The sequence below is a fragment of the Halichoeres trimaculatus genome, unplaced genomic scaffold (assembly GCF_033239565.1).
Source record: "Halichoeres trimaculatus isolate MK-OKI-2021-1 unplaced genomic scaffold, fHalTri1.1 fHalTri1_scaffold_3, whole genome shotgun sequence".
NCBI classification, from domain to species: Eukaryota; Metazoa; Chordata; class Actinopteri; order Labriformes; family Labridae; genus Halichoeres; species Halichoeres trimaculatus.
This window is the reverse complement of record NW_027437181.1, coordinates 32302632-32330005: the sequence shown is the minus strand read 5'-3', so window position 1 is coordinate 32330005 and position 27374 is coordinate 32302632. Positions and strand designations below refer to the sequence as shown.

At 39.0% G+C, this 27374-nt stretch overlaps 1 protein-coding gene across 1 annotated transcript in view; it reads right to left on the bottom strand.

Annotated features, from left to right (window-relative positions):
* akap13 (A-kinase anchoring protein 13) overlaps positions 1–27374 on the bottom strand; it is a 140945-nt gene that overhangs the window by 39501 nt on the left and 74070 nt on the right. Inside the window, exons 11-16 of the mRNA XM_074666000.1 lie at positions 20680–20825; positions 16335–16699; positions 6608–6785; positions 6072–6174; positions 879–921; positions 585–696 (exon numbers count right to left, since the gene is read on the bottom strand). Of these exons, the coding sequence (XP_074522101.1) occupies positions 585–696; positions 879–921; positions 6072–6174; positions 6608–6785; positions 16335–16699; positions 20680–20825 (947 nt within the window). The remainder of the gene's footprint in view (positions 1–584; positions 697–878; positions 922–6071; positions 6175–6607; positions 6786–16334; positions 16700–20679; positions 20826–27374) is intronic.

Here is a 27374-nt window from a genome sequence, read left to right as displayed (position 1 = left end):
AGTCTCTGTAACAGTTTACAGATCTTTAAGTTTAGATGTTGAAAAGTATATTAACAATTAATATAAGTGCACAAACATTAAAACCCTCTTTCTAAACAACTGTAAAATCCTCAATTTCCCATTCAAGAGAGCACCAGTGACTCAATCTTACTTTAGGATTGTCATCACTTAATTTAAAAGAAACAACCACCAAACCCTCACAGGGGAAACACCTTTCACAAAAAAGTTTCCTTACACGTCTCTGTGTCAGAACAAAGATGACTTATACCACCTTTTACACCACAGACTCACGTGTCTGTCCATCACATCGCGAGCCTTGGAAGCCACAACCCCAGACTTACTGAACTGACGGTGTTCTCAGATAGAAAAACCAGCCCTGAAGCAAGACCTGTCACCCCTGACTGTTTGTCTGCAGTCGCTCAGAGACCAACAGAGGGAGATGCAAACGTTGAATGTGGAGCAGCAGGAGCTGAACTGCAGCCTGCTGTCAGTCAGCACGGCTGGGAGGAATCAATGTTTGAATCCAGGTCGATACGTCCAAGAAGTCTTTCAACTTTTCTGTAACGATCACTTGAAACACTCACCCTGGTCTTTTTGTACATCTTGTTCTTGAGGTAGCTGAAGGTCCGGCTGACTTTTGTCACATTCTTCCCCTCAGTGTCGCTTCGCAGAGGCCCAGGCTCCTCCTCTGATATGCTGGAGCACGCGCACACACACACACACACACACACACACACACACACACACACACACACACACACACACATATACACACGTTAACCACACTTCAACGTTCACACTTACTGGAAAAACTTTGATGTTTTTATGGACTCTGGTGGAGCTGGTGTCAGATATTGTTGAAATGTAGAGTTACCAACCTGTACGCTAGTGACCCAGAGGCACTGGAAAATGACCTCATACCTGCAAGAAACAGGACACAAAGTGAGCTGAAGGGCAGAGGTTTTCAACATTTTTTCATCCACTGTGTTTATACTCTCAAGCCTGAGGTCAGGTCTACAGCTGGCTTTTAAAGGGTTGACCTCGCTAACCACCAGGTCATCCACACAGATACACACACACATCAGGAACAAGGCCAGAAAATGCACCAGAAGTGAATGGACTGGATGATGATGACGTACTTGTCACTGCTCGTCTCAGCTGTCTGAATCTTGTCACCATTAAAAAAGCCTCCTGCTCCTTTCATACACGATACCCATTGTATGTTGTGCAGTGAGTCTCAGTATGACAAGTTCCTGAAAATATCAGGGTCTGAATGACCTGAAATGATCCACTAAGTACCTGTACCTGTTAGTTACCATCCTGGCTGAAATGAATAAGCATAGAATTAAACAGCCCACATCCCAATGTCCTTTAACAACTACCATTAATGTCCTTGAGCAGGTGTTAAACGTTGCCTGGTCTTATGGGAGCTCTGTTCAAGCCAGAAACTGAGAGATTCAGGTACTGATGAGGGCAGCCAGCTCTGCGGCTTCAAGCCGAGGCAGAAGTTTGGCCTTTAACCCAGTGCCAATTATCGCTGCAACATACTGGTCCAAAAACAATCTTTGGCTGCAGTGAGGAGCAACCAAAAAATAAAATGTCAAATTACAAAGCCCAGTGTTTGTAAACCCTCAAGATACCAAAGTCTCTGCATTACCGTCTGCTGTATTCATTCACACTTCTGGCTGTTTACACAAAAACTGTGAAAACTGGCCTGTTAGACTCAGCCTCACAAATCTGGACCTTCTGGCATTGTTGCAATTTTTCAGTCATGGTAATCTTTTACCTTGCTGTGCTGGGCCAACTGAATACTTGGTGGGAGATAAAGGAGACATACCACTTTCCAAGGAGTCGACTCCTGACAACAACTTCTGTACAAAATATTCTGGGACTCACATAAATATAGAGAGTTGTGTTTTTCCTTTTACTCAAGTAAGAGTATTTGCAATAGAAACAGCAAAGAAAACTAAGTCAAGAAGAAATGAATAAATACAGGGATGAGTTTGGAAAAGAGGCAGATGAAGACATTCCCAGTATCCAATGAGCACCATCACCCATTGCCTTAAAAAGTGACTCTTGCCAAAGCATTTTTAAATAAATAAAAAAGGGCAGATTTTTTTAACACATTTATTTGTTCAGGACAACTTTTTACTCAGTGTAATTGTCCGGCATTACTACAGAATTAATCCAAAAAATCATCTTTGACAGAGAAAAACACAGATCTCACTTCTTACTGCTAATCTTTGCTGTCTACATGCAATTAATGGATTGGTGCAGGGGTCCCCAACCCCTCGGCTGTGGGCCGGTACTGGTCCGTCAATTGGTATAGGGCCACACATAAAGTAATCAACTTACATTGTTTTAGTTTGATTTGTAATCTAACTCTAAATTATGTTTTATTTAGAAAAATGACCGGATTCTCCCAGTCATACCCATCTATGACTCTTCCTTGACCCCAAACCCCCAAGCTAGCGAAATGAACAAAAAGTGAAGATCTTTGGAAAAAAATTTTTAGGCAGGCTAAAAGAGCCAGTGAGGAGACAAAAGAAGAGCTGGTCTGTGAAAATATTGTCTGACAATAAACTGGTCTGTGGCACAAAAAGGTTTGGGACCATTGGATTGGTGTTCCTGCAGGAAAATCTGGCCCAACCATGGATACTGAGACATAGCATTTAGGGATAACTGATTTTAACGCTGATAATCTAATTTTAAACGGCGCACCGTGAGCAGGCAAACATATAAAAGTGACTATTTCAAGATCACTTAAAAAGTCCACACGGCATCTTTGAAATCAGCAGGAAATATCAATAAAAGCCTGCTGCTAAGGTGAAAGTTCGTCTTCTACACCAGTGGTTCCCAACCTTTTTATCTTGTGTACCCATAGCCATGTGTACCCCTTTACTAATGCGTGTTGATGATTCTTCAAAAGTAGAACTTAACACAAGTGATAATTAAATAAAAACTATTTTATCTCCTTAATATAAACATTTAATTTTCTGGCATTTTCTCTTTTTTTTTAACTCAGTCTAAACATAAAGATAAATGTTAAGTTGACTTAAAAACAAAGTAAAAACACAAAAGTAATGAATACATACGTAAACAAAACAATCATCTTGCCTTTGTTTTATACAGTATAACTTTTGTAACATTTACCACAAAGAAATGGAGCTCCCTTTTAAACAGGATTTTAAACTTTACAAATTAGGAACAAAACTCTGAAACTCTGAGAATATCCTGACTCATTATGGCAGTTTTACTTTCTTTTCCTCAGTCATCTGAGCTTTAATGAGACACTTGAGCTTGCTTGTCTTTCATATTTACCTGGCTGCAGAATCTGTTTGGATTTTGGTACGGCCTTGCCACAGGTTATTGGCTCCCTAGTTGTATCACACACCTACCACATTGACAGGCTTAACCTGGTACTTCCAAGTTGGAAACGGATTATTAAATGTTTCCATATTCCCCCTGCAATGTGTTCATGTACCCCCTGGTTGGGAATCACTGTTCTACACCACTGATTCCTGAATGAGCTCTCACTAAAAATTCAAACTGCAAACTTAAAACAAGCAGCAGCGTTGGAAATTTTGATGACAAGTAATTTGCAGCTGAACTTTTGGGCTCCCTCGTCCTCCACAGTGTAATTATGTTCAGGTTTTAGTGTTTCTGTTCTACAAAAACCTTAAATACACCACAGAGCCTTCAACTGTGCAAAAACAGTAGTTTGAGATGACCTCAGCTCTGTTTAAACGTACCAGGCTTTTAAATATTCCATCAGGTGCATTTTGTGATGAAGTATAACAAAAAAAAAAATAAGACTTTTCATAAAAGCCTTTTCCTTCAGTCATCTTGGTCTACATCTGTCAGAGTGTTTTCAGACACCTCTCTAACCTTGACAGAGTGAACATTCACATCTTATAGGCGGATAAATAAGCACTTAGCTTGTGCTTGAACACTCTAAGATTGAAGACGTTGGGTAAAATATGTGTCTCAAAAACTGAAACTCTGGATCAAAACACAGCTTTTGTTTGCTACATTGCTTTTTACCGTGTAAACAGACCCTTTTCATATGTGTTTACTGTTATTACACATTGTTCATGCTTGTTTACACCGTATGTCCACATGCTGAGGTATATTTAACAGGAGGAGTCTGTTCTTTGAGGGAGCTCTGGTTCTCTAAATGGAGCAGCTACCGCTCTGAATCTGAAAGCTACTTTCTACAGCTGCTACATGCACATCACAGCACTTACTCAACGTATCATCATCATCATCATCGTCATCACCATCATCACCATCACCATCATTATCGCTAGACGAAGAGTCCGCGTAAACAAACTGAGACTTGGATTTGGTGATGATGGGAGAAAGGTTGAAAGAGAAGGAAATTCGCCTCTTACGTCTCAGGCGTCCCACAGCTGAGAGGGAGGCAGGAGGAAGAAAAGAACCACAGCAGGAACTGATTAAACTGACTGAAGAGTTTCGGTTTAAAGTGAGTAAATGTGAAACAAAGATGAGGGGGAGAGAGATAGTGCAAGATACAGAGACACTTTAACACCAGACAATTGGAATAATGAAGAAATGAGAGAGGTGTGTGAAGCTCTGCAAGTTTACACACAAACACAGATGCTATCACATATATGATCTCTGCTTATTGCTTCACTGGGTCAAACAATGTTAGAATAAGAAGAGATCTCATCACCTGCTGGACTAAAATACCCCAGCATCAGACGAATGTCAGTTAAGAACAGGTAGCACAGTTAGCACAGACACAGATCCATTCAGTCAGAAACATCTAGAAAAACATGTTTACTTGGAACTTAAATAAATTACAAAATGTCAAACTACCTTTACACTGCATTATATACTCAAGTTCTTCCCATCAGCATACAGCGTTATGGAGGGTACACACTACAGGATAATCAGGCTGAATTTTTGTCCCGATCTCCTTACAATCAAATCCAGCAAAGGCCCGATTGTCTGATGTTTGCACATGACATTGTGTGTGATTCTCCTGTGGTGTGGGGTGTGTTAGGAGTGATCTTTCCCAGTCGGAGCAGCTCAGAAAGCCTCCGATTGAGAGGTCGAAGATAATAAACTTGTTTAATATTTGTGACTATTATTGTTCGGACCAGGCCTGTTGTCCTGTAGTGCTTTGTTACTTTCTCTGATTTTATTTAAGGAAATTAATGATCATATTATTACACGTCTACAAGGCTTAAAGTTAGAGCGATCAGTAAATATTCTGCTGTGATTGTAGTAGTTAAATAAAGAAAAGTTATTATCTTCAATTCACGTCATTTCATTATACATGTAGGCCTAGAGGAAAGAATTGTTTAAATATTGACAGTATCCTTTGTTTTATTGCTTGTGTTTACTGAACAATGTAAGAAAAAAAGAAAAAGAAAAAAAAAAAAAAAATAAAAAAAAAAAGGCATGCATATTGGTCCATAAAAATCACAATTAGATTATTTTCCAAAATCAATTAGCCCTGGTATTCACTGGATCAAAGCCAATTAGGACGCAAGCTCACTCAGCTGACTGACCGAAAAGGAAGTAGTAAGTCTATCTGAAATACTTGTGACCTCCACCTCCACCTCCCATTGTTATTCATACAGCCCACATCCTCGCCATCTCTACAACTTTTTTCCATAATTATCTTCCTTTTTCTTTTTTTTTTAATTTTAGAAGGTTAAAACAACCATTAGTACTTTTTTCCTGTTAGTCTGTCATGTTTGTTTGCGCTATACACTATAGTGTATACACTTCAAGATCAGAAGAGCGAGATCTAGTGCGATCTGTCTTTGTTATCATTGAATGTGTGGTCTCTAAATGTGTGAAGGTTTGGAGAATACTGTAATGTGTTGCAGCCTTTAGCTCTAATTTCTGAGACTAATTTGAGGAAACCTCAATGAGAAACTTAACCCTTTACTGCCTGATTCACAATCTGTGACTTTGAACAGAAAAAAAGAAACTACAAAAGGAAAATTGCTAAAAAGAGGTCAGAGAAACTCAAAACTATGACACCATGATGAGTGATGGAAAACAGAAAAACAGCCTCACAACTTGTCACTCACCATCAATGTCTCTCTGGCTGATGGCGAGCATGGACACAGACTTTGTGAGGGGCAGGGACATGGGAGAGCAGCTGTTTCGCAGAGGCCGGTAGCGCCTTGTTTTCTGGAGCAAGGGACACGAGGTTGAGTCAGATACAGTGAATGACAATCATTTCGAAGGAAAAGAGCATGAACCACATACAGTTAAACAATTCATCATCTGTTACGTAACGAGAGGCAAGAACGACAAACCAGAAAGAGAAAGGATTTGTGATGTTGTGTGTCACAATTTGTTTGGATTCACAGAGAGTACAGAAAGACGCCGCCTGAGGAGAGTCATGTTTATTAATTCTCACTAATCCCCAAACTGACTGTCTCAAACTTCCCGTCACTGTTTACAAGTTTTGTTAAAGCGCAAGAAAACACATTTTTTCCCTCATGTGAATTAGATAAAAACATTTCCGAGCGTTCTTCAGGGCAGACTGTGTGACAGGGTGAGGACACGAAAACAGCAAGGACAAAAATCATGATGTGTATGTGTTTTTGTGTCTGCTGACCAGGTCATGCGTTCTGATGCGCTCCCCGTGCTCCTCCTGCTCCTCTGTCAGAGAAACCAGAGAGCCTCTGTCTTCACTGTCGTTCCGGGGCAACCTCAAAGGCTCCAGGATCCGAGGCACCTGGGTCGAGGGTCCCCTCAGCTCCTCCTGGAACCCAGTGAGCACGTCCAGGCTGTAGCTGCAGGGACAAACAGACAGAACGCAAAGGTGACCTGAGAGAAGGAGGGATGACTCTACTCCATCACATCTTTCACTGCATCAAACACATGCACCTGTTGATTGATACATACACACACACACACACACACTGCTGGTCCTGCACAGTGTTTAGCCAGCTGAGTTATCACCAGGCTCCACAGCAGATTTACAGCTGAAGCAGCAGCAAATGACTTCCAACATCAGCATCAGCATAGAGAGCTCTACGCCGTGATTTACAAACCCAATTACATCGATCTATGACTGGAAATAAGAGGCCTTGAAAAATCCAATGCAATGATTATGGAGAGGAAAACTACAGCTACATTTCAGGATGAGCTATGTTACAGGGCTGCAGCTCTACTCGCTGCAGGACAGTCTCGCTTTTAGTTAAAGCTCCAGCAGTAAATCTCTCTTATCTCCTGCTCTTGGCTTTGTATGGCTCCCCATTATCCAGCAAATCATCAGGCCAACATTGAAACATCACTAACCTAAACTGGACCCAAAGAGTCATGACTATGTGATTATCATTGACCAACGCAGAGCAGCACTCACCTGCAGACAACGCTGTGAATACAGATGACTCTATCAGCTGGATTAAAGCCTCCCCACTGTGTTATTACATGCTAACCTACAGGTCCTCCTCAGCTCTGACACATGAATAAAACCTGCAGCTGCAAATGCTCTCTGCTGCACACTGACACACTGACTGATTGTCTGGGCAGGGCATTCCTACACACACAACAACACATGCAGACAGGCACACACGCCCTCAAAAACGGCAAATGCAAATCAGACAGCATGTAAGTGTGCTCCATTCAAAGTAGGTCATGTGCCAAAACATTGCATACACAAACACTCCGTACCTGAGGGGACCAACTACCTCCACACAAAGGCTGAGGGGAGCTTCAGGAGGGCAGCAGCTGAAGTGTGAGGTGGGCGAGATTATTGAGGGGAAGGAAAAGGAGATAAGAAAGCCTGATGGACAGCAAATCTAAATAAAGCAAATACAGTGGGATGTGCTCCTGCATACTGCTGCTTTTCACATGGCAAACACTGTAGATGGGTTCAAGTTCATTTCCTGCTGCAGTATGGCGGTAATAACAAGAGCAGGAAATCAGCTGCTTTCCCAGAATATGAATTTTGGTGTAAGGATATCAAAGATAACCAATGTTAGTCTCTACTTCCCCTGATGTAAAGTTGGTGTTCTGACACGCACAAACAGGAGAGAAGAAGGAGAAGGAGAAGAAACAGAAGGAGAAGACCGATATCAGTCAGTTTAGGTCAGCACTCCTTGTTCATTGTCACATGCTGATCTTTGTACTAATTTTGTTCGGATGTAAATATGTAAATTGTGATATTTTTCTACTTTTCTATGTTTCTTTAAATCTATAGTTTCACATCTTTATTATTCTTTTATTTTATTTTTTTTTGTTATTGCATTTTTCCACTTTGTAAACTGCTGTGGCAAAAAGAAGAAAAAAAAAATGCCCCTATGGGGGATCAATAAAAAATCTTCTATTCTTTTCTTTTCCATTCTATTCTATTCTATTCTTCTACAATGTCAAACAGTTGTTTTATGGCACAATTAGCAACATTGAAAAATGTAAAAAAAAAAATAAAAAAAATAAAAAAAACAAAACAAAACAAAAAAAAAACTGTTTGACATATTGAAAAGCCGGAAAAGTCATTAATCAACATTTTTTTTCCTGTCTTGTTATAAATTAAATTCTTTTTTTTTAAATGTAAGCATGTCACCTTCGATGATCTGACCAACCCTTCTGCCACTATCAGGCACACACCATCCTTCAATCTCTGCTCCACATTTTCTGTATCTATTCAGCTGTTCACTGATAAAGCAGAGGTCAAATAATGATCGAAGAAAACATTAAGACAAGTCACTAGTTCTGTATCTATGTAAGTACATGTTACTTTTTAAGGTTAAAATGGAAAAAAAAAATCCAGTCGGCTAACTTGTGGTAAAAGTTGGTTGTACCTTTTGCCTCCTCGTAAGAAGATTTGAAGTTTGAGTCCTTCAGCCTGTCAGACCTTTCTTAGTGGAATACTCTATCTCCCCCTCCACAGTTCAATGACGTGTTTGTTAGATGAACTGGTTACTCTAGATTGCCTGTAGATGTGTGTGAGCTGTCTTCTGTCACTGAGTCAACCCTGTGATTGACTGGGGACCAGTTCAGAGTGTATCTGGCCTCTCGCCCAGTTATGGCTTGGGTCTGCCCCTGTCATCCGGCAGCACTCAGCAGGATAAATGCTGTAGGTGATCTTTAGATGGTAAGGCTAATCTCACTCACTGAAAGAAACGATTTGGCTTCCTTTCCTTTTTTTTTTTAGTGCACCTAAAGTAAACTTTGGAACTACGTGATTATATCCTTCTCTTACTATCTGTAGAATCTGTTGAAGACATCACATGATACATACCCATTTTATTGTATTGGATTGTTTCTGTAACTAAGAACTGAGTTTTAAAGAGTTACCTGCTTTCATTCGTGGCTGAGGTCACTATCCTATCTTTAATTTTACGTATCTTTATGCTATGTCAATGTGGAGCACTTCAGGGCGCATGTATGTGTGAAATTTAAAAAAAAAGAAAAAAAAGAAAAAACTTTATAAACTCCGCTTTGCAATAGTATTAAGATCCTCCTTCTGTATGGGACCAGCTTGAGTCCAATCCTAACAAAACAAATACAGGTTTCACACCTTCAGACAGTGAGGGCTATCAACCTCTCTTTGAAAAGGTTAACGGGGTATGGATGCAAGTTTTATAAAAGAAGTCCATGTCAGGTGTTTGTTTCAGTCTCCAGATCTGAAATAACAACCCCTGGGTTTAAAAAACATCACCTGATGGTGAATTCATGGCTGTTAGGACTCTCTTCCCCAGTTCCTCGGAGTAAGAGTGCATTTTTCAACTAGTCAGTGCAGCAATTTTTCAACCCTCTGGGGAAATCCTGCACAACAAAAGCTCAGCTTTTCTCCCACTGCAGTCTCCTCCAGGACTGAATCTAAACTCCTGTGATACTACTCTCCAATACTGAAAATTTCTCTGCAGGAACCTGTTGCACCAAAATTTCTCTATTTTCAGTCATTTGCCAGCATAGTCCTCTGAGCCTCCGGAGCTAAACTCAGAGTGGCTGCTTGTTGTTGACACAAAAAGGAAAAAATAACACACACACGCACACACACACCAACAACATATGAACCACAGCATTTCTGCACATCCCAGGTGAAAAAGAGAGAAGACTTTTTCAGGGCAGCTGCTGCAGATCGTCCAGCATACATCCCATAGCGCTGATTGACTAAGACTTCACTTACATGAATTCGCCATTGTACGTCACCTAGCAACAAGTCAATCTTTTCTATACCTGATCTGATAAATGTGATTTATGAGTACCTTCTCCTGTGAAAGGTCAGCTTCCCTTCACCATGACTGCATGTGGAGCTGGAGGTGATGGATGAGACAGATGGAGCGTGAGGGATGATGGTTGAGATGAGTGGAGATATGAGGGGATGGCGGGTCAATACGAACATAATGCATAAAAGAATGGGCTATTTTAGTCACTGGTGGGGTTTTAATCCTGCTGAGTGTGTTTGAGATCTCCCTCTATGTGTGTGTGTGTGAGAGAGTGTGTGATACTCTAGGGAACAACCCATTGAGTCAGAAAGAAAACTCCTCTTACACACAATTGATGTGTTGGATGATACACTTTTTCACTTTCCTGTCAGCATTTGAATTTAAGAAATGATGCCAGTCTGACATCTGTCCAGTCAATATGTTAATGTGGAGACACTGGAGAAATATAATCAGCATATGATTGAAGAAGACTGTAAACAGAGGTGAACAGCTAGCCTGGCTCTCAGTGTTACCAACATATTCTAGTGAACAGGTAATCTTTAACTCATTAAACAAAGATGAAGACCCCTCCCTCTCTGCCTGCTTGTTTCCTCCCAGCCCCGCACTCAGCCAGGTCTCCTGAATGCACCACACTGACTCTTGAAGAGGGAGGATGTTATTGTTTTTCTTTATGTACTTTTTTGCCTTCTTTAAATCAGACAATTTAACACTAGAAGTCCCAGGGTTTTCTTACCCCTGCTGCAATGCCCAGAGGACAGCCAAAAGGCTGCTCAGTTCGAATGTACAACTGAACGGCCTTCAATTAGCCACCAATGTTTTGCAAATGCAGCCCTTACCTGACAGATTGGCAGTCCACAGATGTGATACATGATCAGGGGGGAGGGGTGTGCCTGAAAAGAGCCTGGAAGCTTCCAACATCTACTGAAACTTTTTGCATCGGGCTGCCGGAGTGTGAGGCAAGTGTAGCTGTAAATATCTCTGATATAATTAGAAAAAAATATTTCTTCCATAACCCGTATTAGAGTGCCCTTGTCCAAAACAGCTGTTGACTGTTGACTATATTTATTTTGAAGTTTTTTTTTTTTTGCTATACTATCTCTATATTCTTCTTGATAGAACTTTGTTTATGTGTGTACAGCCTTTTGTGCGACTGTGAACACTGTAAGCTGCTACATAAAAGAAACCTAAACTGAACTGACTGCCTCTGTCAGAAGCTCCTGTCAGGTCCACTGTTTGCATGGCTGCTATTTTTTTTTTGACAATATATCTGCTTGTATAACTGTTGGTTCACATTTCACAAATGCACACACACACACACACACACACACACACACACACACACACACACACACACACACACACACACACACACACACACACACACACACACACACACACACACACACACACACACACACACACGCATATTAAAAGAAAAAGATCCAGTGTTTTTTTCACTATAATAGAGTGTTGAGTTTCAAGCATGCAAAGTTGACATGGGGTGCTTTGAGTAGCCTGGATAAAGTTTATCTTCATCTACCCATATTTGACATTTACTCCTGAGAGACACAGAAAATCCTGGTTAAAACAATAGAATAAGAAAATAAATAGTTAGAAAGATGGATGGAAAATGTAAAAGCAGGCCAGCTGGATGTAAGGTGGAAGGGTGGGTGTGGCTGTGACCGATGGCTAAACTAGGGACCTGAAGTGGATAAAAAGCTCACTCACAGCCCATGATAGTTCATTTACTCAACCTGTGCATCAGCAATAAATCTCAGCAAGAAATAAAAATCATAAACTGTGTTGACCTCATACTGAAAAGGGAGGGGAAAATAACTTTCTGTCGTGATCAAAAGTGGACTAATTATAGCCTGTTGAACATAAAATGAAGTCATTACCTTTTTATACTAGTTCTAAACCTCTACCTCTCTCTCATAACATTACAGCACATTGGTTTATTCAGGTGAAGGCATAGCAACATCTTTCCCTTTTTCAGTAGTTCAGGAGACAGTAATTGCCTCATTTACAAAACAATGGTGATCAGATGGCTGTTCACACCTTAAGTAGAGATGTTGATTCCAGACTAATCCAGCCATTTGGCTGCCCCTTGGGCATGGAAGGTAGAAAAGCCAAATGGCTGGGCTGTGGGACTTCTAGTGTTAAGAGGATCGATGAATTGTTGAGTTGGCGTGAGATGAGCCAAATATTGGGACCAGATATTGTTCCTATACCTAGTGTGACTCATTGACTGTGTGATATATGAATGTAGTCTGGATGACATCATTCATATCTTTTAGATACAAAGTTCTGAATTGCTATCATTGACAAAGGCCTTAATGGAAATGTTGAACTTAACTAAATTGTGTTTGAGTTTGGATGAGGGTGTATCTTTGGCCTCTTTGCAGACAGCTTCTCCGTTTAATAACTTAAAAAAAAGTGACAAAATCCTCACCCCTTACAAACGCATGCTGATGAAGAAATGAGCCATTCAGATACAAGATGGTTTTTATGGACGAGGCTGTAAATCTCCAGCCACTTTATTAGGTGCACCTTGCTAGTATCGGGTTAGACCCCCTTTTGCCTTCAGAACTGCCTCAATCCTTGGTGGCATAGATTCAACAAGGTACTGGAAACTTTTGGTCCATATTAACATGATAGCATCACACAGTTGCTGCAGATTTGTCGGCTGAACATCCATGATGAGAATCTCCCGTTCCACCACATCCCAAAGGTGCTCTATTGGATTGAGATCTGGGGACTGTGGAGACCATTTGAGTACAGGGAACTCATTGTCACGTTGAAGAAATCAGTCTGAGAGGATTCCAGCTTTATGACATGGAGCGTTATCCTGCTGGAAGTAGCCATCAGAAGATGGGTACACTGTGCTCATAAAGGGATGGACATGGTCAGCAACAATACTCAGGTAGGCTGTGGACTTTAAACCATGCTCAGTTGGTACTAAGGGGCCAAAAGTGAGCCAAGAAAATATCCCCCACACCATTACACCACCACCACATGTTGGATATTTTGTGTGTTCAGAGATGCTCTTCTGCAGACCTCGGTTGTAACCAGTGGTTATTTGAGTTACTGTTGTCTTTCTATCAGCTCCAACCAGTCTGTCCATTCTCCTCTGACCTCTGGCATCAACAAGGCATTTTGGCCCACAGAACTGCTGCTCACTGGATATTTTCTCTTTTTGGGACCCTTCTCTGTAACCCTAGAGATGGCTGATTGTCTTGACCATGTCTACATGCCTAAATGCATTGAGTTGCTGCCATGTGATTGGCTGATTAGAAATTTGGGTTAATGACCAGTTGGACAGGTGTACCTAATAAAGTGGCCGGTGGCTGTATTTTGAAACCAGAGGTTTCTGACCTTTAAAATAGTAATTAATCTGATTACCCATCATTGGAAAAAGTAATGGCATTATTAACGCCGTTAGTTTTAGCGCCATTATCCTCAACACTTAAGACTTGGTACATAAGTTGTACTTTTTATGGAGAACCTTTGATAGACTGCATAGTTACAAAAAATAAAAAAGTAAATAAAAATAGCTTCATGAGTGTCTGTCAGAAAGGAGAATATGTATCACAGTCTTTTTATTTGAGTAGGATCATTATCAAACCCCCTCTCTATTTCATTCCTTTTCTTTCTTTCTCCGAGTCTTTGCAGAACATTTGTTGCATCTCCGACAGCTGAATTAACAGGTATTAGAGGGGCAGAACAAGCAAAGACTGTTTGTGGACCCATCACAGATGGCTTTGTCCTCTCAGATGGATGAAAACATAAAAATAAAACTAATTTAATACAGTTTCCAACCCATCTTTTCTGGGAAATCCACTTCTCATAATGTGACACGTGATGCTGGATTGACCACCAAATATTCTCAGTTCATCTTTGAGCTCAAGTGGACTTTTGTGATATTTTTACAGAAAAAGCCCTCAGAGCATCCCTGTCAGATCATGTTCACAAGAAAAGGGAAAAGGACCGTGGCCTCAAAGAAATTTCAGAGGGCATTGTAGCATTATGGTGGGGTAAACTCATGAACTTCTGAGGAGAAAAGGTCGTCTCTTTAAGGTTAAGTGTAGGTGGATTTTGTTACCCTTGGACTTAACCAGACAGCCTCCTATTTCTGATCTTTGTGCCAAAAAAGGCTTCAGGCTGTAGCTTTAAATTCATAAAGCTTACAAATCTTTTCATCCAAGTCTCAGCAGGGAAGGAATAATTATATGCCCCATATGTTAAAGGATTACTTTAAAATGTGTTTAGTAATAAAGGGGTGCAAATCAAGCAGGAGGTGGTAATAACATGCTGTCTAACTGACTCTTATTGCTCTCATTTTCCCACTGCTTTAAATGAATGAGATGCCTCTGTAAGCACAGGGATTTCCCTGCAGTCTTTGTGCTTCAAACAGCACGCACTTCCAGCAGCCGGAGGAAGCTTGCTTTGAATGCTTTGTCTTAATCCCTTTCCATGCTTCTTTTATGCCCCAGGTGCCTGGTGTTTATCTATACAAGGCACCTCCAGTTAAAGATTCTGCTTTGTGTCATTAGTTACACCATGAAGAGAGCTTGTTGTAAGAGCTATTTCTGCCAAACCTGGGTATCATAAAATAACAGCTGATAAAGAGCAAAGCAGTCACGTTTCTGTTTTCAATCCTAGATTTTGGCACTGTCCTCTCTATCCTCTGATGACTAATCTGCAAATACAGTCAAGTTTGAACAAAACTAAATAGATGCAAGCGGCAACCTCCGGTCTAAGAATATGAGACAATGCGGAAATGTTAAAATCTGCTGTTTCGAGTGTCCGCTTGAGGCTGGCTCCAGAAGTACGGGAAGTCAAATACACACCAAGTCAAAAAAAGACGTTTTCAAAGCAGCCTTTTGTACAGTTTCCTTTTATTAGAGCATTCAAACGCATCATTTTAATATATTCCCTTAAAAAAAAAAAAAAAATCGCACAATTTTGCAACTCTGCACTACGACTCTTATCTTAAAATCTGTTTTAACTTTTCTTTTAATCTTATTTTGTTTTATTGCATCTTTCTCATTTTGATCTGCTTTTGAATTGAATTTTAATTGTTTTCTTTTAATTTCTTCTGTCTGTAAAGCACTTTGAATTGCTTTGCTGAAATGTGCTGTATAAATAAACTTGCCTTGCCTTGCTAGAAATTCACCTATTTACAGCCTGGTTCAAAAAACGTCTCCTATCTGAGTCACTAATTTTACTATCGGCACACTCGGCCGTTTAGATAGTATTAAGATCGCAAGCTCGCCCAATCAGAGGCACAGCTCAGGGTCATGTGACCGACAGGCGCCTTTCGGCTGTAGGCGAAGCCCTTGCCACTACCAATATGGCCGCCATAGCTGATGTGCTTCATTTTCCATTTCAGAAACAGACAGGTGACGTTGGGGAGACCATGTCCATGTTTTATACAGTCTATGAATAGATGTCAGTCTTACTGTAAGAAGCTTTAGTGTTAGTGGGTTCATATGAAGGTGACAGTATCATCATTACTGTCTGAAACTTCAGCTGGTGTCTTGTTTTGTCTTTAGTATTATATATTCTGAACCTTAACTTCTTATTTTGGTACAAAGTGTTTACATCCCTTTTTTTTAAAACTAACAACAAATAGCAAGACAGTTGTCTGAAAGTGTGTTATCTTTAAAAAACAGAGTATAAAAACCTTAAGCTGCACTTTATCTAATAGCCCATTTTCATTCTTTTTTTTAACTCTTCTTTTTTTTGTAATCCCTCAGTGCATTTTGTGTGCAAAGCAGATTCCATGCCAAATTTTGGTGAGGAAAATGGTTGAATACAAAGCAAGATAAACTGCAAGTATAAAGTGTTCACTGGTGACTATTGTGCGTGCTGCTGTGAGTGTGAACCAGCTTGTGCATCCACACGTGTGCAACACTACAGACATGATAACACCCCACCAACAGCAGACAAATGTTAGCACATCTGTGTGCAGCAGGGGGAGGAAACACTCCACATGGCACAGAGGGAGTGAAATCAACAAGCCCTAACAATCCTGACATCTGCACTCATCAGGTCTGCTGACATCGCCTAAAAATCCCCAAAACCAGCACCAGCAGTAAATTTAAAGAGATACAACTGAGATTTCTAGAATAAGCACAATAAGATCAGCTCCATCAGTCTCACCTTCTCTGGTTCATCTCTGCGTCTCCTCCGTTGTTCTTCCCAGGACCCCAGCTGTGACGGCGTAGAGGTGACAAAGAGCGAAGGCTGTTCCTGAAGAGACAGGACCGCCTAGGCACCTCCGTCACCCTGTCTTTGGCCTCTTCTTCAGCTTCTCCTCCTCCTCCTCCTCCACCACCACCACTGCTGTCCAGTCCTGTAGAGACAGCAGCCCCAGTACGGACACCCTCCTCTGGGCTCCAGCTACATTCCAAACCCTGGCTGCCCTCTGGACTGGAGCTCGATGGACCAACGCTGGTGGTGTCGTCTGTGGAGGAACAGGAGACAGAAACCTCGCTGGTGCTGTCTCCTGTCACTGCCTCGTCATTCTGCAGACATCATTAAAAAAAAGAGTTATTTCTTTAAAATTCTCTCTCCCAAGCACTTTGTGCCCACGGGAAACTGTCAGAGTTAATCAAAAGTAGCTCCATTAATTAAAAAAGACAGAGATAAGTGATGAAACCTAATGAAATGTTCAATATTTGATTATTTCAAGGGAAAAAAAGAGACAACGTAACCATTTCATCTGCATTCATTTCATTCTTTCATGTAACCAAAGATCACCACACTTTACTTTATTTAACTGTCATTATAGTTTTATGCTGTTGTTGCTCTGGTAACAATCACTTTCCTCTGGGATGTATGCACATCAGGGATATTTACAGTTGTTATCCACTTTAGGGCCAGATAACTGTGGTGCCACAAGAACTACAATGAATAATGAAGTCCAGGGGCATGTCTGAAAGTCAGTAGCTTTCTGTTTGTGATGTTTTGGTTTTATCACTTATCTCATTTTCTTCTCTGTATGTGTGAATAGTTTCTTTCATTCAACAACAATCTTGGCAGTGGAAAATGTAAACAAAGCTGTTTCAAAAGTGAGTAGTTCATCACTTCTTCTGAAAGCTACGCCCACAGCAGTGGTTTCAGTCTTTAAAAATAGCTACACAAAAGAGATAAGTGTGTGACCTGATGGTTTTTTGCTTTCATTATTCATAAAGAAACTTAAGAACTCATTTCAGCCTGATTCACAACTGGCTAAAACTCCTCACAAGACCTTTAACATGTTTAACAACCCACTGGGTGAACAAAAATTAACAGGAAATGAACAAGCTTTTGATAACACAACAGTTAGTAAGAAAAAAAAAATGTTATATTAAGCAGTGCTTGAAAGCTGTAATGTTAGCTGTGACCGGCTCTCTAAGAAAACTAGTATTAGCTAGATCTTTGCACACGACCTAAAGAGTTGCAAAGCTCGATTGAAAATGTTAGCTTTCACCGTTCTTAGCTAACAGTTTGGGGTTAAAGTGAGCTTGAGCAATAGCTGTATGGTGACAGTGGCTTCAGGGTAGAAAACAAATTGCTGTTCAAACATTAAACATAACATAAAATACACCTGTAGCTACTTGGGATTTTTTTTCAGTTGATGATCAGAAAAATGTCAATAAAGTGTCAGCTTCCCTGTATTTTAAAGAGCTGCATTAATGATAATAACACAGATAGACTGATATGGATTTTTAAGGGTTGGTACCGTCGAAGGTTTGTAGTCAAGGAGGCCGATAACCGATATTTGAAGCCGATATTAATTTGCAGTCAAAGTGAAAATATTGGTGTCAAAATTTTGAACAATACAAACTTCAACAGTTAACTGCATTCAATTGCCTTTAAGCATTTGTTTATTAAACAGCTCCCAAGCTCAGCAACATGTTTTATAAAGTTAAATGAAAACTTGAAAAATAAATAACTAAAGTTTTCTACAGTAAATAAAGTCTTTCAAAATTTCAATGTAACTGCAATAACTGTAATAAATGCACTGCTGATTGGCTGTTTCCCAAGCAATGGCTTCTGCTTGTAACCAATCAGATGGTACTGCTGGTGAAACAGTGCTGGGATACTGCTTGAATAGTGACTGCAGATAGCAGCGCGGCAGCCATCAGAGCTGCAACAGCACAGTTTTAAATTTGTGTCTTATTAAACGTTTTTTTTAAAAAAGCTGATGCCGAAATGCCAAATATCTGCCCCGATAATCAGCCCGGCCGATAATCGGTCTATCCCAAAATAATAATAATAACATAATATAATATAATGTTATATAATATAATATAATATAATATAATATAATATAATATAATATAATATAATATAATATAATATAATATAATATAATATAATATTATAATATAAAAATATAATATAATATAATATAATATAAAATAAAATAATATAATATAATATAATAATAATAATAATAATAATAATAATAATAATAATAAGAAGAAGAAGAAGAAGAAGAAGAAGAAGAATGTGTTAAACCAGAAAATGTAACAGAGAAATAAACTTTTTAAGTACTTTTATAATTAAAGTACAATAGAAAAATAAAACTGCTTCCAAACGTTGGTCCTTCCAGTTTCTCTAATTCATGAAGCCTCTGATGTTGTATATTTATCAGCATTTCTTCACTGATGCATGCCGTGAATGAAAAGAGAGCTGGAGAGCTATTTAACCCACAGGAATGGGATATAATGAGGACCAAATGGCACGGCTTAAAGATAATGAGCCTGAGCCACTTTACAGCAACACTGACATTAAAACAAAACACCAATAAATGATGGCACACCTTGTGAAAATAAACATTTCTCAGGGCGAATGTCAGCTATACAAAAATCTTTTCTCGTGTTGTTCTCTGCAACAGGATTTACCTACTCTGTTTTAGTTTGCTGCTGTTGAGCCTCAAGTGCATTTGTCACATTTTAGCACATTAAAACTGTACTGGCAAAAAGGAAAAGGCTAAATCTATGGTGGAAAACACCAACATGTTTTTCCTTCTTGGGGACTTCCTGTGTTCTCCCTGTTGAGTCTTAATAATCTAAATTCTCTGTGGTGTAAGCTCTGATTTCTGTCAGAAGAACAAACAGGATTGGTAGACAGCCCTTGCCTTGTGTTTTGGTGGGAAACAGCTCCTACATGCACACACACAGGTATGGGATAGTCCATTTGGAGCTAATTTGTAGGTGTGAGCTTTAACTGGGTCTATTGTGCAGCCAGCTGCAGAGTGAGAGCCAAGCACAGAGTCGCTTCTGTTGGTGAACTGTGAATGAAAGATCGGCTTTATGCTGCCGACACAACTTCCTCAGGGAGAGTGTGTGGGTTTGTTTATGTGTGCATACGTCCAGAGAGCATGTGAGTGCAGTTAATGTTTGGAGAGGTCACATGGTTTTGCTTCAAAAGTAGAGGGAAAACTCAGTTTAGTTCCAGACTTTATTAAAATGTTGAAGTTTTAGATGATCTTTTTTTTTATTCTTCAGTTAGAGAGCATAAAAAGTCCCCTTGACTCACACTAGTGATATAACATTTTCTCTGCAAAGTTTCATGGCTTTTACAGCGTTTTCAGAATCAGATCTTAAGAAATAAAGACAAGGCAGACATTAATCCTCTCCTTCTGAAGCTGAATTTAGCTGCTGCAGTCTTTTTGTGGAGTTTAAGCCCATTCCTGTCAATCCACAGTGTCCTGACCCTTAACATCCGACTGTAGTCGCTGATATTATCTGTACTGACTTCTTCAATTGTTGTTTCCAACGAAAAAAAGATGTGTTCACATAACCAAAAGCATGATTCAAGCATCCAAGGCTGCAGAAAATGAGAGAAACAAGTATTTCAGCGATAACCAAAGGGCAGCCGGCTTCAAACAGACTTTAAACATCAGCCCAGTGACAGCAGGGACCGCAGCTTGCATTTCCCCAGCAGCCGAGAAGAGCTGCCGGCTTGAAAAGATGCTTAGTGCATGTTTGGCATCTCAGCCTTGGGGTGCTGATAAATAAAAAGCCAAGCATAGGCTGACAAAATAGCTACTTCATATATACTGTATGATTCCTATAGGAGCAGCTGCGGGGGCAAACACAGAAAATGTTCTCGCCGTTCAGCGGGAGGGAGCGGGATGTTTGGACAGCAGCCTACAGAGGATTTTGTAAAAGTTGTTGTGCCCTGGATTTTCTGCTAAATCAAAGTGAATGCCTTGTCCACTTATTTTACATTTATTTTATTGATTATTGAGTTGTCAAATCAGTAACACATAGGCTTCCCCTCGTATGGAAATAAAGAGCATGAGGCACTGCATCTTTTAAGAGTATTTGAATTTTTCAATATTTTTTTTTTACAGCTTCCAGGATGGATCACCCACACACTGACATCAGTGCATTGTTTTTTCCCAGCGTATAAGCCAAACATACGTCTGGTCAAATGTTCAGTTTGTTTGTCTTGAAGACAAAGTTTTCCCACAGAGCCGTCTTCACTAAGAAGCAGCAATAACTCTGACCTTTCTGAAGACGCTGTCATATCCTGTGTCTGCATTCAGGAAGCTTTCTATGTCGCTGCCGGAGTCTCTGTGAGCCGTGGAGGGACAGCTGGTGGCACTGGTGGATCGACTGGTCAAACTGGGAGAGGGTGAGGACTGTGAGGATCCTGCAAGACACAACGACAGTACAGCTATATGTTAATACATGTTTTCATACATTTAACAGCAAAGATTTGAGATGAGAGACATTTGAATGTAAAAACAGAGTAGGGTGAGATTTTTAAGTAAAAATTACTCAAAATCTCATCAAAAACTCGTCTTCTGCTTTGATAATCAATCATTATTCAAACTTGGGATAGACTGATTATTGGCCAGGCCGAGTATCAGGGCCGATATTTGGCATTTTAGGGCATATCGGCATCAGCCTTTTTTGTATCCCGATGGCCGATATGAAACCTAGTCAAAACTGTGTTGTTTTTGCTCTGATGCTTCTCTGCACAGAATTCTCCCTGTCTACACTATGGAAGCCCTAGATGGTCATTTAAAATCAGCCATGTAAAACCAAACAGAAAATTAATTCGACTGCATTGCATGCCTGTAAAAGGCAGCACAAACTCAATTCTGTCCAGTTTTATTGCAGTTACGTAGAAATTTTAGAAAACTTTATTCATTGAAGAAAACTTTAGTTATTTATTTTTTAAGTTTTCATTTACTTTTATAAAACATGCTGCTATGCCTGGAGGCTGTTTAATAAACATATGATTGAAAGCATTTGAATGCAGTTAAGTGTTGGAGTTTGTATTGTTCAAAATTGTTTATGCCAATATTTTCACTTTGACTGCAAATAAATATTGGCTTCAAATATTGGATATAGGCCACCTTGCCTACAAATAATCAATATCAGCATCGGCCCCAAAAAATCCATATCCGTCTATCTCTAATTCAAACCATCAATCGAGCAGAAATGTCAACACCTGCTCCTTAAAACTTAAAAAGTTGGAAGATTTGCTGCTTTTCCAAGTCATTTATGCCAGTATACGAAGAGCCTTTGATTGAAAGATGACTGGTTTGAGACAAGATGGGATATGAAGACATCACTTTGGGCTTCAAAAAGCCAAAGATGAATGAACAAATCATGAAAATCAACAGCAGAATAATCAAACACAGTTTTCTTTTAGTCCCTCTGTCACTTACTGTAACCTAATATTCTTTCAATGGGAGCATTCAGTCGTCGAAACAGAAAAACACCATGTTTTCAGAATAATGTGTTTTCTCTCACTTCTCTAAAACATAAGCAGGTCTGTCAGAGATCAGTGAAAAGACTTCTGGGAATCTGAGAACGTGTGAAAAAAGCCTGGCCGATCAATGGCCGCCTGTCCTTACCAAAGCCTTCTGTGCTGAACTGCAAAGAAAAACAGCCACTGTTTGTGTGTGTAAAAGGTCTGAGTGCAGAGCTGGAGTCAGATTCCCACTCAGGGAAAATGACAACTTTAAATGTTATTGATGTTCTGAGCTGCTTTTAAGAAAGAGCAGCATCACATCAATCATCTCAGGGACGGCAGAGACCTATGGAGACTGTCTGAAGCTCACTGCTTTAGCTTAAAAATAGACGATACATAAATCTCAGTCGATAGAAGTTTGATCAGAGCGGTTTTACAGATATCTGGTGGACAATTTTAAGATCAAAGTCTGCAAACATCAGCCACACAGACACACTTTAAGATCTAAATCAGAGTCAGTGATAACACACAAAGAACATTTTGAAGACACTAGATCAACTTCAGATCAGCTCTTGCTTTGAAAACCTTCGTCCTGTAATCACATGAAGTGCTTCTCTACAAGTCTGATCTCTCTTTAGCCACAGCAGGTAGAAAAAAGCAACCCACATGAGGCGTTTTTGGTTTGACAAAAACTATTTCAGACGTTTCTTTAAGCCCCCCTTAATAAAAAAGCAACCCTCTCCAAAGTCTGCACTAAATACAGGATTTATTATGCAACAGCCCAACAATTTCTGCAGACTTTATACATGTAAGGACATGTTCAGATAATATCCCAGGACAAACTAAAAGAGGAAGTTTGTACTGAGATGGTCTGGTACACCAGTGAGCTTATTTAAGCCACATGCCAAGAACAGCTGCATGAGATCACTGACTGACTGTGTTCTTTTGCATCATTTCTGAGCTCTATTTCTGCCAGAAGAAGCGGAAGTTATTCTTTATCCCAGAGGAATATTTTCCCCACGTTTATGTGAGCCGGAGGAAGTTCTTAATGTGTATCTGTCTGCGTGTGAGCGCAGGATATCAGGCCTTTAAGAACTTGGATGTGGTGGGAAAATGGGAAACAATTGATAGAGGAATTAGACGGATTGAAAGCTGTAATGAATACAGATCAGGGCTGTTTATGTGTGGGCAGAGGGGTGCAGGCAGAGCGCTGAGCTGCAGTCAGCTGCTCAGAGGAACGAGGCTGTCAGGGATCAGGAGAGAGAACAAAGGGTTCATCATGACAGATTTCTGTATATCAAGTCTTAGCTTTAGTGTGGTGACTGTGACTGTGATAAGTAATGAGAAGATGAAGGGTAGGGTTGTGGAGGTTTTGAATTTTATTTTCTCTTTTCTGTCTTTTTTTTTTTTTTACTGTTTTTTTCTTTAAGATAAAAGTTAGAGGTCAGTTTAGGTATGTTTATTTTTCTTACTGGGATACTGCCCTGATGCAAATTTACCAGATGTGGTAATTTCAGATAAAAACTAAATTTCTGTCAGAAAAATAAATTAATAATAATAATAATAATAATAATAATAATAATAATAATAATAATAATAATAATAATAATAATAATAATAATAATAATAATAATAATAATAAATAAATAAATAAATAAATAAATAAATAAATATATGGATAAATAAATAAATAAATAAATAAATAAATAAATAAATAAATAAATAAATAAATAAATAAATATATGGATAAATAAATAAATAAATAAATAAATAAATAAATAAATAAATAAATAAATAAGCTGAAACATAAAAACATAAATAAAAAAAAACAAGGCTGTTCATGTGAATGTGTGGATATCGGATCACTTTAAGTACAAATTGACTTCTTTGTATTTTTTCTTTAAACGCATGTCTTACTGTCCCGTTACCATACAATTGTACATTTTTTGTTCATATCAAATGGAATCAAAACATCAACCAGGCCCTTCCAATATGAGCTAACTCAACAAACACTTAGAGGTGCAGCAAATTAGACTGATGACAGCAAGCAACTACATCGCAAAAGCTGAAGCATTTAGGGGTAACAATGTAATCTTTATGAAAAATAAAAAGATAATGCTGTATCTCACAAAATAAATACTTTGATGCTGTTAAGATAAATGTATTAAGGAGGCCAATGTGGCCTTGTAGGTTAGGTATGACACTCCCCACTTTATCCTTTCCAAACAGAGGCATTCAAAGCCCCTAAAAAATCTTTACAATTGTATAAATAAATGTAAAAGTAAAGATCATAAAAGCACATTTGATGTCATTCATTTGATCCCCTTCTCCAGACACTGGTAGGAATTGTCTGACATTTTTATATACTGACTTAAAACTTAACTTTGCTTATGACTGATTATTGAAATTGCTTGATACGTGTCATTTTGGAAAATGAACCACTTTGATAGAACACATACACAAAATGACCCACCACAATCTTTCAAAAAAGACAGATACTAAAGGATGTATCAGGATGTGTGGGAAGTAAAGTGACATAAAGGAAAAGAAGACATATAAGTAAAGGAAACAGTTCAGTTTTGTTTAGTTATCAAGTCTTTGCAAAGCCTCATTCTAGTTTTCTAATGAGAAACAGAAAATGATTTTGATATATATATATATATATATATTTTTCCGTTTTCTGTCTGATAATAACTGTAATGGTGTAGAGGTCACAGACTTTCTAAAACTGTTTGCTCTTTACACTCACTTTATAACACACAACTGCCAAACTAGCAGTGCAGTCACATACACACATCTGAATATCAAAACTCAAGAACATCTTAATTAACAGCTCTCAAGTTCTCGTGCTCTGCAGCCAAGTATCCGTGTTTACTTTATCAATTGAGCCCCTGATTAAGATGTTTTTGACCTGAGAGAGGGAACTAATCAGCAAACATTTGATTGAAATGCTAACTTCTGCATTACCCGTCAAAGATCTGAAAACTGCTGCTGCAAAGTATCAATAATATTAATTACATGGCTTGGTAGAGCAAATAAGTACCACATAATGAGCTCTGTCAGCTTTTCAAATCTTATTTAGTGAATTCATGTTTGGACCAGGGCTGAAGAGCTGTTTAAATCCAGCAGAACAGAGACGTTTCCACTGTGTGACAGAAAGAGGATTATATCTGTTCTTAAAAAAAAAAAGTCTGCAGAAGAAAGGTCACAAGTTTTATTGCTGGAAATATATCTTCTCCTGTCAAATAATCCCAGATCTAATCTCTGAGGATAACATATAAATCTCCCCATCATAACATTAAGTTAGTATAGTTCTTTTTACACCAAGTTAGAAGAAATGGCTTGAACAACCAGAAAACTTGACTGACCTTTGACCTCGAGAGCTTTGGCGGAGCTTAACCTTGACCAGGGTGGTTTAGGGCGCTGATGTAGATGCATTTTTATCTGTTCTTCATGGTTTTAAATCAAATCTAAGCCCATTGTGAAAGGAGCATCACTGAATGTGAAGTGTGTGTGTGTGTGTGTGTGTGTGTGTGTGTGTGTGGGTGTTGGGGGAGTGGTAAGTTGGGGTGACAGAAGTGGATTCTGGGAGTTTTCACTGACTCCACCCCCTCACACCTGTCCACCAAAACTAGCAGGGGACTGTGAGCTTTGACAGCTGTCTTTGCTCTCCTAAATACACACACGCACAGAGACACACACACTCAGAGGATCAGCAGAGAGAACAGGTGTAAGGCCCTCTGATGTGTCAGTGGGTGGTTGAGGTTGTTGGTTGAACGTGAACACCTGTACACATTACAGTGACTAATATGCTACAGATTTTTTATCTTTCAGCTGACTTTGATTGAGGCGGACACGCAGGATCGACATAGAGGAGAGCTCAATTTGTAGAGGAAAAGGAGACACATTTAAACCACAACATGTCATTGAACGACACTCACCAAGTCTTCATGGTCTGACTCACAGGTCTGTCTAGAGCAGGGGTTTGCAACCTTTACATTCAAAGGAGCCATTTTGCCTCCGCTCAGCTAGATTAAAGTCATTCAGGAGCCACAAAATCTACTGTATGGTCCCAATAAAGACAAAAAAAAGTATAAAATTCTACACATAGTAAAAATCTAGTAAATAATTATTGAAACACAACGTTTTTTTTTTTGTGACTATAAAATTGTACATGCGATGTCTTGGTTTTTTATTCTCAATAAATTTGCAAATTTTTTTTTTTAATTTTTTCTTAAACAATAATTTTATAAATTTTATACCTTTGCAAAATGTATGGAATTTCAATAAGTTGCAAAGTTTTCCCAAAAAAATAAAATAAATCTAAATAATGTGACAAATTTGCAAAACATAAAAAAGTTGAAATTTCAAAAAAAAAAAAAAAAAGCCAAACTGTATTATTTTCCCCCCAAAAAATTAAAATTGTAATTTCAAAAATGCAATTTGCTAAATTAAAAAAAAATCTACAAACTTAAAAAAAACTGGAATTCTTTTCTAAATTTGCAAAAATAAAATTCAAAAAATGTTCAAATATCTTGAAAATTTTTTTGAAAGCTTGTTTTGACAGATGTGATGCATGATTAATTCGACAAAATGTTGACACATGATGTTATTTAGTGTCAGTGTCTTTAATCATTATTATCCTCTGTAAGAAAAATAAAAATTCTCTTTTTTAATAATATATTTTTTTTAGCTACAAGGAGCCACTGCAAAGGAGTCAAAGAGCTGCATGAGGCTCCAGAGCCACAGATTGAAGACCCTGGGTCTAGAGTCATATCTTGTGTTTTTTTTTATAATATACTACACAAAAAAAGTAGATAAATAGATAAATATATGCAAACAGGACAAAGATCATATCACAGTTTCAGAATCTCCTACGTGACATCCTCAAAATGCGTATTTTTTCTTTAACACTCACTTCACTGCCATAAATCACAAAGAAAAGCAGAAAAGCCTCACATTAAGGAGCTAGAACAAGCAAATGTCTGTCATTTCTCCCTGACAACGACTGGAACAAGTAATAAATTATCAGCTCAGTTTGGGAATAACTTTTTTTCACCAACCATCTCATAAATCAGTTGATTAATTTCTCCAGCTGTACACAGATTGTTGGAAACTGTCACAGCTTTTTCAGTCGCTGACACCACAGAGGTGATCTTGTTCAAAATGCAAACGGCGGCTTGACGGTCGTTGGGCTTCTCATTGCGGTATAAAATGAATGACAAATATCAGTAAAATGGGACACTGGCCAGAACTCAGGAGGATAAATGCATGTTGAAAGATGAATATGGCAGAGGAAGAATTTCATAGCAGATATGATCCAAACAAATCATTGGGTCTCAAACAGTGAATGTCGTGAGTAATAACGGACAAGATGAAGTATCCATCATGGCACCATGCAGCAAATCACTCTCCTCTGCACAGTTTCAAACTGCTGGAGGAGATAAGACCTCGCTGAGGCTACCTGAAGTGTTTTCCACAGTCAGATTTTTAAAC